An 11,161-nucleotide genomic window follows, 5' to 3' on the forward strand; every position below is an offset into this window, starting at 1 on the left:
AGGTGCGGGCGTCCTGAAACGGGCGAGGGGTTAAACGTGAAGTACAGCAACTCCCGCGGCGCGGGACCGCCGCAGACACGACGTTTAGAAGCAGCTGCAGTTTCCTGCTGTCACCTCAGCTCTGTGGGAACGCAAATCCAAGAATTTAATTGACGGAGCGGGTAAGGAGGGGTGACCGCCCATCCGTCCCAACACACTCCCCGGTTGGAGCTCTCGGGGCGGTCACGCTGTCGATTACCGACGTGAGATGCGGCACATCGCCCCCGCAGAGCCCCGCCAGCAGGAACGCCCCGTCTGGATTCCGCACAAGGAATAGGATGTATGATGCTGGCTGGCACAGAACTGGCACAAATAAGGTCTATTTTTTACATATATCAAGTACTTATCAAGGATGTTGCATTATTGGTCTTCCTGTGGGTAAATAGGTTGGTGATTTATAGTGATTAAACACTTTAAATAAAGACCTGATTTCCCAGGTGGCCGACCTGAGATGTAAGCGTTGCAAAACTGGTACCTGATGACAGCAATCGTACCATCCAGCACTAAGTGCAGGTGATGGCTGAAAGAGACCACACCGAGACACGGACAGCTTGGTGAGAACTTGAGAATGAATCACAGGATTGTTGAGGTTTGAAGGAACCTCTTGAGGCCATTGAGCACAACCATCTGCCCAAGCTGGGTCAGCTGGGGCAGGCTGTCCAGGACCGCCTCCAGCTGAGTGCTGAGCATCTCCAGAGGCCCCACAACCAGTGTATGCCATCTCTCACGATAAAAAAAAAAGTGTTTTCTTGTGTTCCAGTGGAATCTCATGTGTTTTAATTTGTGCCCGTTGCCTCTTGTCCTGTCTGCAGGCACTACTGAGGCGAGTCTGGCTCCCTCCTCTTCATTGCATCCCACCGGGTATTTATGCACACAGGTAAGGTGACCCCCGAGCCTTCTCTTGCCCAGGTGAACGACTCTCAGCGTTAACCTCCCCTTACACCACAGATGCTCCAGGCCCTTAATCACCTTTGTGGCCGTGTGCTGGACCCCCTCCAGGTAAGTCCGTATCTTGTGCTGGGGAGCCTTGACCGGGACGCAGCACTGCAGGTGCGGCCTCATCAGGGCCGAGTAATTTGTTCAAAAAGTCCAGGGAACGTCCACTCTGCCGGCGCCGCCAAGAAGGGTCTATCCAAGGGTAGAAACAAAATTTAAAAATCTCACAGTTCCTCCTTCTCAGCTGTTCTTGCTGCAAACATAGTTAGGTATATACATCGAGGGAAAGGAATAATAGGTTTAAATATACCAGATTTGAAATAGACATGATCTCATAAGTCATTCTTAAGGAAAAGCTACACACTTTCACTTGAAGTGAATCATCCTAATTGAACACTTACTGGCTTACGCGAGCGTAACAGCGCATAAGGCCACATTCTCTCAGGCAGATATTGTTACTGTGGGACAGTGTCCAAATCCTGCAGACAACAGCAGAGCACAGAACAGGCACCGCCACTCAGGCGCTGCGGGCAGGAGCGCAGTAGGAACTGAAGTACAGCTGTTAACGTATTTCAGACACCAGACAACTTACCCAAAATACAATTTAAATGTTGTGACAAGAAAAAATAATAAAAACCAACCACCTTCTCTTACAAAAATTTATTGGAATGCATCAATAACTGTCAGCAATAACATTCCGATCATCTAATTTTATAGTGAGAACACCTTGCACTATGAGGTTCTCGTTTCTTGCGCATTTTGCATTTGACCAACCAATCACTTTGGAATTCAGAACGTTTAGAAAATAGCAGCTTTGTTAGTCAGGAATGAAGTCAGAGACTGGACAGGGAGAACAGAAGCAGTGCTCAATAATGTACAGAATAAAAAGATTTTGAAGGAAAGTTGTTTTTTTCCTCCATGCCTTTTTAATTCTATTGAGAAATGCACTAAAATCCTTTTCCACGAGAACACAGAACACTACAGCAGCGCCAGACACACTTTATACATTTGTTTAAGCCTTAAATTTGCCAATGTGTTCACGAGCTATGATCATCCTTTGAATCTGAGCAGTTCCCTCATAAATCTGAAAAGAAGAATTGCAAGAATGTTAGGTGATGATTTTTTAAAAGGTTTTAACAGATCTACACTACTAAACATTCATAGCACTAATCCAGTGGGGACTGGGATGCGCAGAAAGACAGAGAAAACAGAAAAATCCAGTGTGATAGAGTAACTAGTGGGCTAAATGGAATAAATCGCATACAAGACATTGAGAGGCAGCCTTGTTCTCTCAGGTGCTTGTACCTAAACCCAGTAACGTTCTCATGAAAATAAAACAGACATAGGTAAAAAAGGATGAGGAAAATTTCTTATCTGAGGAATAAAATACATTGTTTAGGTTTTACAAAACAGGATTTAAAACAATAGGTGGAGGGGAGGAGGTGACATGCTGGAACTGTTGTATTTTCTTTGACAAGCTTTTCAAGGTGATACCAAATGTTCTCTTTGATCCATTTATTTCCATTGTTTCTTGTTAACCAGTACTGTCTCCCATACAGTTTTGTTTGGGGTTTTTTTTTTGGTTTATTTTTTTTTAAATGATGTATTTTTGCATTTTCTTCTAGAAACAGTCTGCATCATCCCTCTGTTCTATTTGGTTGCTGGCAGCAAAGTCGAAGATGGACAACAAAGCATACACGAAGCTGTAATGCTGAGGGAGGCCATAGGCTCCACTGGTGCACTGCAGTGCAGCGCGAGGGCTGAGACAACAGGGGTTTAAGTGCTTCAGCTCCCAGTACTGCCAGAACCTGGTTTGGCAAATTGCTCAAATTCATGCAAATTCACTTTCTCATTCACTTATAGGAATAATCTTTCCAAGAACCTTACAAAGCTTTTTGAAAATAAAGACACTATAACCTGCGTTCACATTGGTTTTCTGTTCAGAAGAAATTGTTCATTCCCAAAGTGAATTCTCTGACTGGTGCTGCTTATGTGGTTCATGGAGCAGACTGTGTTTTGTGACTATGTGGTGCCTTTTGGAGCAAACTGAAATGGAAGCTCTGCTTTCTCAATATGCCAAATACCCACCAATCCCTAATGGAGACATGACCCTTACAGTTACGTGCCTATCGGGGACATACAGGGACCAAACAGCTCAGCCTGCCCGAACTGCTCGTAGTGCAGTTGTCAGGGTCTCAGCAGCCACTCCTGCAACCCACCGATCTGCTCCAACTGCACTGAATTACTTGCTGATGAAGACAGCCATGGAACTCAAGTGTAAAGGCATCAAAACTCACACTCTTAAGTACTAACAAGAAAGGCTTTGGTTTATAAGCCAATGGAAATAGTTTCAAGAATCACTGACAATTAAAGAAGGGAAGTTTTCCAAATTTGGGAAAGGAAACTAAGAGTTTCTCCAGCGTAGCCTAGATTTGTAGCCAGATGAACCTAGAGCAGAGTAAGGACACGTAAAAATCTTACCAGTAAACACAGAAGGGTGTAATACTTAAAAGGGTCAAATATATGGAAGAAAAGTTGGAAACCCATTTTTTTGTACATGAAACATATGGCCAAAAGCATATACCATCTGGAATTGGGCAGCAATACAGTAAAGCACAGTGAAGTGCACGGTATAATCAAGAGACATGGACAAGATAATTACAAAGACAAAAGGCTTTCCTGAATTCTGTTGGGGATGAAGTAGAACAGACAACCACCAAAAATTTAATACTAAACTTGATTCATCTGAACAATTAAAAAAAAAAGTCTACTTAGCCATACATTTGTGATGGATCAGTGTAATGAAAAATCTAAATAACTGCGACTCTGGAAAATAAATCTCAGCTTTCAAATAAAGTTTTAAACTCTCACACCATCTTTCTCTAGAAAAGCACGCAACCTGACAGGAAAAAAGCCCAATCATAATAAAGTTCAATTAATCATTCATTTCCTCACTCACAGGAGTGCAATTAGTTCTAAGAACCTTTACATTCCAAAATAGTGGGTGTCTTTCCTTAAATAGAGAAAAATACATTCTTGGCTAGTGAGAATAATACTTTTCATTTTAAAGTCAGCTGTAAGAGAAATATTAACTTCGTAGAGCATTAAGAATGGCAGGTGTTACAGCTAATTAACAGGAGAGGTCATGGTCCGCGTGCAGTTCTTGATATCATCTATTTTGATATATTTTATCTAGTGGCTATTAATGTCATATAATGACATATTGTCAATAAAGATTACTGGTTTTGTGGAACACAAAATATTCATGTTGAATAAAGAACTGTAGCGTGGTATATGCTAATAGAAGAATTACGACATGACATGGAATATTTTCTCGGCAGTAACACTGCAGAAAAAAAATTGGGGATTACAGGTGACTATGGACTAAACATGAGTAAATATAAGCAGGTTTTGTTGTAAAAAAAAAGGCTAATCACTCCAGGTTGTGTCACAGTTGTGTTAATACAACACAGGCAAGATAATCATTCCATGCTACTCAGTACTGGTGATATCTCAACCCAAGTATTCTACCCAGCTTACGGTAGTGAAGTTTCAAACAGAAGGTTTAGAGCACAGCAACAAATGGTGAAGAGACTGGAAACGGAAAAGAAAACCAACAAACACAACCCCCTACAACTTATGAGGAAAAAGGGGAAGAAGCTGCTTTAGTGTTCAGCCCGAGGGGAAAGCTGAACCACAGGCAGGCACCAGTCCAGGCTGCATGTGGAAGGTCTGAGGATTTCCACCACTGAATGTTTTCAAGAACAGCACTATACATAAACCGCCTCTACTTACAGAATACCAAAGCGAGCATTGATATTTTGATCAGTTTTTTCTACAGTTTTTTTTTTCCCTCGGAGTTCAAAAGCTTCAAAATTAAAAGTCCCAAGAATTTCAAAGAATTTTACCATGGGGTGGAGTCGGGGGAGAGATAAAACATAATTTATTTCTCTTTGAGAAATAAATTGGGTTGAGTTGTTGGTCCAGTGCAATGACTTTTGTAAGCAAAAAATTGCCTGATTTGAATGTCTCTTTCTCTAAATTGAAAGATTATTGTTTTCATTTGAAAACCTTTTTTTTTATATGTGTACATCATGACGAAATAAGTAGCCATCAGTTTATTTTATACAAAATTTATGCATTGCTATAAAGATCACATTCTCTCTTTTACTTACCTGGTAGATTTTAGCATCTCTCATTAGTTTTTCTACAGGATATTCAGTATTAAATCCATTTCCTCCAAAATTCTGTACTGCATCCGTAGCTACCTGGTGTGCAATGTCACCAGCGAATGCCTTTGCAATGGAAGCATAGTAGGTGTTCCTGCGACCAGCATCAACTTCCCAGGCAGCTTGCTGGTAAGCCGTCCTCGCCAGTTCCACTTTCATTGCCATTTTAGCAAGCAAGAAAGACACTGCTTGGTGCTGTGAATGATGAAATAAACAAGGGTAACATTGCCGGCTTAATATTCTATGACATCCAAGAAAGATAAGATCTTAATACTGTGATCTCTTCAACAAACTCAGTGAATTGTACTAGAGGAGTTCTACAGAATACACATCAGGCTCTCATAAATGTATGCTGAATTAGACTTTAAAGTTTTTAATTCTCAAATCCATATAGTCAGAGGAATTAAATACTGAATTATGACGTTATTCTGTAGTATTTATAAGATTGGTATTTACCTTGCTGTTTATTCATATTTCTTTAAAACTTGTAAATGATGTGATTTGCAATGTATTCTATTAGTATTAATACTCTGTGTTGTTTCACATACCTCAGAGGTTTTACCCTTTCCTGAAAATCCCTGTTTATTAGCACTGAATAATTTAAGTATGTCCTGATAGTACATGATTTTCAGGGTTTTGGGCAGAGTTTTCTTTCTGCTTTTACTATTATCATTGATAAATTATAGAAAAATTCCTGAAGTTACCACATAGCTAAGTTTGCTTAAATGGTGCTGACATGTATAGTGGGAAACCCAAAAATGGGAGAGATACAATATAAAAATTAAGGAACTAAAGAAATCAAGGAATAACCATGAAAAATCAATAGTAGTACATCTGGTGTGAAAACACATTCTCTCTCTCTCCCCCCGCCCTCCCCCCACTTACTTCAACAATTGCTTTCCCAAAGGTTTTTCTCTCCAAAGCGTATCTAGTAGCTTCATCAAGTGCTCGTTTTGCTAATCCAACAGCACCAGCTGCTACCTGAATTGAATTGGATACAGCACAGAATAAAAAAATCAGAAATTCCTGCTAGATTTCATAAGTAAGTTATTTCTGATACTTACAGGCGGTCTGGTCTTATCGAAAGCTCCCATTGCGATTTTAAAGCCAGCTCCCTCAGCTATTAATACATTTTCCTTTGGGATTCTCACATCTTCAAAGAAAATACCTCTTGTGTCTGAGCAGCGCTGACCCATATTCATTTCCTGAAAAGGGACATTTCAGAGGTGCAACTAAACTGCATTATTCACAGGTACAAGATGTTTTCATTCTTTAGTTTACCCAAAGCATAAAGTATGCTTTTTTCCCCCAAAACATGTAATCTAAAAATTACCGTAGACACGACAAATACTAGCTTTGCACTTGCTGACCAGCATGTCCTTAATTTGTCTAAGCAGGGCAGTTTACTTTCTCCTTATATGAAATCAGTTCTGTAGCTGTAATCAGTCTTTTTGTCTTTCTCTAGTTCAACTATATGAGATGGGAGAGGAGAAAGTAAATAGTCTGAGATGCAGGCAGTACAGGGTGTACAAGTAAATAAATAAATGAGCTTTTGAGGTTTTCGTATTCCTTTCCTAATGTTCAACATCCAGTTTTGCCTTCTACTAAAAATAGTAATTTTTATTATTTTTTTTTTAAGAGAGAACTAGCACCAGGGTCTCCAAGGCCTCTGCTCCCACCAGCGGTAGCTAAAATTAAAGCTCGCTATTTGTGTATTTATGGTTAGAACTGTTCAACTTGCTTCTTATCCTTTCAAGGCACGCTACTTCTCATTTATGGGCCCTTGTCTAAAATAGTTCTCAAAGATTCTTTTGCAGCTGTTCAAATTCATCTTACTTTAGACCATTCTGAATAATTTGTTAGCTGAATTAATAAAATTATAATGAAATATGTCTTATGAATAGTTTCTGTATGTTGTGAAAATGAAAAGATCATTGTACACGAGTGTATGAAAACGTTCGGTTGCGTAAGAGTCTTTTTTCTTTCATGGTAATTTGTTGCATTATTGGTTTAGAATTGAACAACGATTCCTGATGTGTTCAATAAGAGATGCAGCCTTCACCTGTCTCCCTATCCCAGGGCTATCTGCTTCACAATGAATCCAGTAAAGGCTTTGCTTGCAGGAACTTTTGGATCTGGATCAGTACGAGCTAGCAAAAAATACCTAGTGTAGAATAAAGCAGAGGGATACTTTTTTAGCTAACATTCTACATGTTTTTATGTGCATTTCTACCATATAATAAATTCTATCTTTAAGTTAACAGCCCCTTTTTCTTGTCCCTCCCAAAAATAAACGAGAGGGACTGAGAGAGAGGAAGATTCAAAGATTCAAGATTTCATAAAATTTAATAAAATTACTTCAGATCAACATGCAAAGATTCTCCACCTTTTCCATGTATTGTAAGTCTTTATGATATTATCAGCTTCATGAGTAGTACAAAAGAAACCTATTTACAGCATCTACATAAAAATTAATGCTTAGGAAATACATTACTGCATGCAAAATGCTATGTTATCACCTGATTTCAAAGATGTTAATTTTATTCTTCTAAGTGTAAGTTGTAAATAAGTATTTATCTTAGAAATTAAACAGTTGTAAATCACATTTATGGTGTTTAGTAATGTAAAAAGATATTGGTAGATTGTCTTTGATGGATCTGCCTTGAACAAGGAAATAATTAACTAGAAAATTCAACTTTTGGATAAATGTATAAAGTTTTTCCACTTGAATTAAGAATTATTTGTGTGTTGCGAATCAGTGTGATGTGGGACCTGATGAAAGAGGTTTCTATTGTAAAGCACACTCCACAGACACCACAGCAACATCTGGATTCTTTGACAGCTGAAAACGTCTTCCCTTCCCAATCATACTGTCGCTGTCCTGCCTTGAAGAAAAAGCAGAATTGATTTTGTTTGATAGCAGCAAGATTCGAGAGGCCTTTTTGAGTGAGCAGGTGTCATGTCATGGCTCATTTTCCTTTTTAGGCTTTGCACAGCACTAAGACTGCATTCTTGTATCGTATCCCAATAAACTGGTCAGATTAGTGTAGTGCGTTGAAACACAACAAACATTCAGATTTGTAACAGATCTTTGACGAATTTAACTTTGGGGGACAGGGGGGAAGCCATGATATAACCTAACAACAGAAAATATAACATGAGTTAACAGTTAACACACCAGTTTGCTTTCCCACCATTTGTGATCCACATCTTCTGGCCACTAACAATATATTCGTCTCCTTTCTTCTCAGCCTTTGTTTTTATGCCAGCCACATCAGAGCCCGCTCCAGGCTCTGTTACACAGTAAGCCTAAAAGAAAATAAAATGCAAAATCTCGAGGAATGAAAGTTCTATTTTTAAGCAACCACAAATTATTGCACACTATATGCATCAAACTGATCTGTAAAAGGTTTAAGTGAACTGCACGGTAAAACCCAAAAGATTAAATAAAAAAAACCCTTCAAAACAACCCTACACAAAAACCCCACAGCAGCTGTCCGAGCAAGAATCCAAACGTATACGGGTTAATTTCTTTATAAATCCATAATAGTACATAAAATTGTCTTTTAATCAAACAGAACCGTTCTGTAACCCGTAAGTCATTACTTCCTCAGGCTTCACAAACTCTGATGTGACAGCTGAGGATCTTTAAAATGTGAAAATAAGAGCACTGAGTAACATTTTATATTTACTGTGTCCTTTATTTTATGAGGCCTAGTTGTTGTCCTGGTCAGATTTTAATGCACTGCACATTAATCTCTACTTCTTTCTATGTAACAAGCACTGCTTATGTAATATTTAAGACCACAAATAGAGTTTAATTCCCATTCAAGTTGAGTTTCTCATTACACAAACCTCGTATTTTTCTTAAATGCCTACACCCCCTCTTGAAGGGGAAATAAAAGGTGTTAATTTTTGGTAAATGACTGAGGATGGGGACGATTTCCCAAGTAGTATCTTCTGTTTGCTTATTGAATGTATCTCATTAGCTATTCCCTGACTTTCAGTAAATGCCGCTGTTTATTTACAAAACAAAGTGGACTGAGTTGTGAGTACATATGTCCTGGTTTGAGCGACACAGGACTAATTTCTCTTCTAATACTTGGGAAGACTGCACTTTTAGAAGACTCTAGTGTCTGAACTGGGAAAAATATTGACTTTCTAGCCAGCTATGGTGTGTGGGTTTCAAGGTCTCGGTGTTTTCGAGCTCGCCAGGTGCAGGGATGAGGAGGAGTGAGAGCCGGGCGCTTGACCCAAGCTGGCCAACAGGATTATTTCATGCCAGGAACAGCACATTCCATAGAAATTAGAAAGTTTGCTGAGGATTTCTCTCCCTCCTGTGATGGCTGCCATCCTGAGAACTCCTCGCCCTGGTGCCGCAGCCCTGAGCCCGTCCCTTCTTCCCAAAGCCGCAGCGCTCGCAGGGTCCCACGTGGGCTGTCACTGCGGGGAGCGCACGGCTTCTACAGATAGAATGGGCTGAGGGCAATCTTTGCATATTCTGTACTGGTATTTGGATCAATGTTGGTTCTTTACTGCTATTAATGTTAATCATCTAATCTTATTCTATCAAATCTGTTTATACTTCAGCTCCCGGGTTTCCTTGTTTTTTCCCCATTCCTTTTCCCGGGTGGGGAGAGGTCATTGGGTGAGAGAATGATTGTCTAAATGACAGTAAATTGTTGTGGGTTTCTCAAGCCATAACAACATGTCAGTGTCTTCTAGGAAAAAAAAAAAAAAAAAAGAAGAGAGGAAAAAAAAGGAAAAAAGGGGAAAAAAGGAGCAATACTGATTAATATGGTTTAGGAGCATTCTACAGTGTAGCAGTTATACTTACACACATCATTGGTTCTTCCTAAGTATTTTTTCTGCTGACACTCATTTCCTGCAATGATTACTGGCATTTGCTGAAAGAAAATATTTAGACCGTTAATCCATCTTTTTAAAGGGCACAGATTCTAGTTTAAGGGACGTTAAGAAAAGACCGAACTCACCCCTAGGGAATTTTCTTCAATGGCAGTTTGAAGCCCCGTACACCCATAAGCTAACTCTTCCATAATAAGGCATGCTTCAAAACTGCCAAGGCCAAGAACACCTACAGTTGAAATATTTCATTTACTAAAATGGGTTTAAATTGTAACATATTAGTGATTTACCCAATTTAATTAACAAAAATGTATTGCCCCCATTTGATTGTGCACCATGTTTCATGAGACACTGTCGTGCAAGCTTTTTCAATAAAGTTTGTCACAGGAGTAACAGGTGATTTGGAAATTATGCATCAGTTCCAGGTTTACTGTGTGATTAATGTGGGACAATCTGCAAAAAGTGGCAAGAATGTACCACTGAAATGTTTTTGACTACTTCGCATTTGAGAATTAAGAGTTCTTAGGAAGCAGAGAAGGGGCTCCCGAGCTACCACAGCACTTAGGGAAAAAAATAAAAACCATCCATATTAGTCAGACCACCAATTCAGTCACCTGTTTCTGACAGAAGCCAACACATTAGGAAGTACATACAAATACAACAACAATACAACTATACTTCCTCAAAAATACTTTCCCGAGCCTTCAGGTGACTTCTTCAGCCAAAGAGACACTTCTCTTTGGTATCTTTGTTACGCTCACCCTTGACAGACAATTCTTACATGAGTTTGGCGAGTCTCTTTCTGAACCTACGTAAAATCTTAACATCAGTATCATCCAGGGGCAATGAGTTTCACAAATTAACTACATGCTGTGTGTAGAACCATCTCCTTTCATTTATTCTGAACCTGCCATCTACTGACTTAATTTGATGCCTTCTAAATACATTGAAAGGGACAGTGAACTACCAATCCCTTTTCACACTCTCCATGACACTGATAGAATCACAGAATCATTTTGGTTGGAAAGGACCTTGAAGATCACCGAGTCCAACCGTTAACCCCACACTGCCAAGCCCACAACTAACCCACG

At 39.5% G+C, this 11,161-nt stretch overlaps 2 protein-coding genes across 2 annotated transcripts in view; both read right to left on the reverse strand.

The window, feature by feature from the left end:
* The window catches only part of RABGGTB (Rab geranylgeranyltransferase, beta subunit), a 13,780-nt gene extending 12,679 nt beyond the window's left edge, over positions 1-1,101 (reverse strand). The window contains exon 1 of the mRNA XM_009883985.1: positions 1,009-1,101. Within this exon, the coding sequence (XP_009882287.1) occupies positions 1,009-1,101 (93 nt within the window). The remainder of the gene's footprint in view (positions 1-1,008) is intronic.
* An 886-nt stretch (positions 1,102-1,987) lies between these two features.
* ACADM (acyl-CoA dehydrogenase, C-4 to C-12 straight chain) overlaps positions 1,988-11,161 on the reverse strand; it is a 12,557-nt gene continuing 3,383 nt past the window's right edge. Inside the window, 10 exon segments of the mRNA XM_009883952.1 lie at positions 1,988-2,059; positions 5,151-5,399; positions 6,090-6,185; positions 6,269-6,409; positions 7,267-7,298; positions 7,301-7,368; positions 8,383-8,513; positions 10,042-10,057; positions 10,059-10,111; positions 10,199-10,299. Of these exon segments, the coding sequence (XP_009882254.1) occupies positions 1,988-2,059; positions 5,151-5,399; positions 6,090-6,185; positions 6,269-6,409; positions 7,267-7,298; positions 7,301-7,368; positions 8,383-8,513; positions 10,042-10,057; positions 10,059-10,111; positions 10,199-10,299 (959 nt within the window).

The sequence above is a fragment of the Charadrius vociferus genome, unplaced genomic scaffold (genome assembly GCF_000708025.1).
Source record: "Charadrius vociferus isolate BGI_N301 unplaced genomic scaffold, ASM70802v2 scaffold423, whole genome shotgun sequence".
NCBI lineage: Eukaryota > Metazoa > Chordata > Aves > Charadriiformes > Charadriidae > Charadrius > Charadrius vociferus.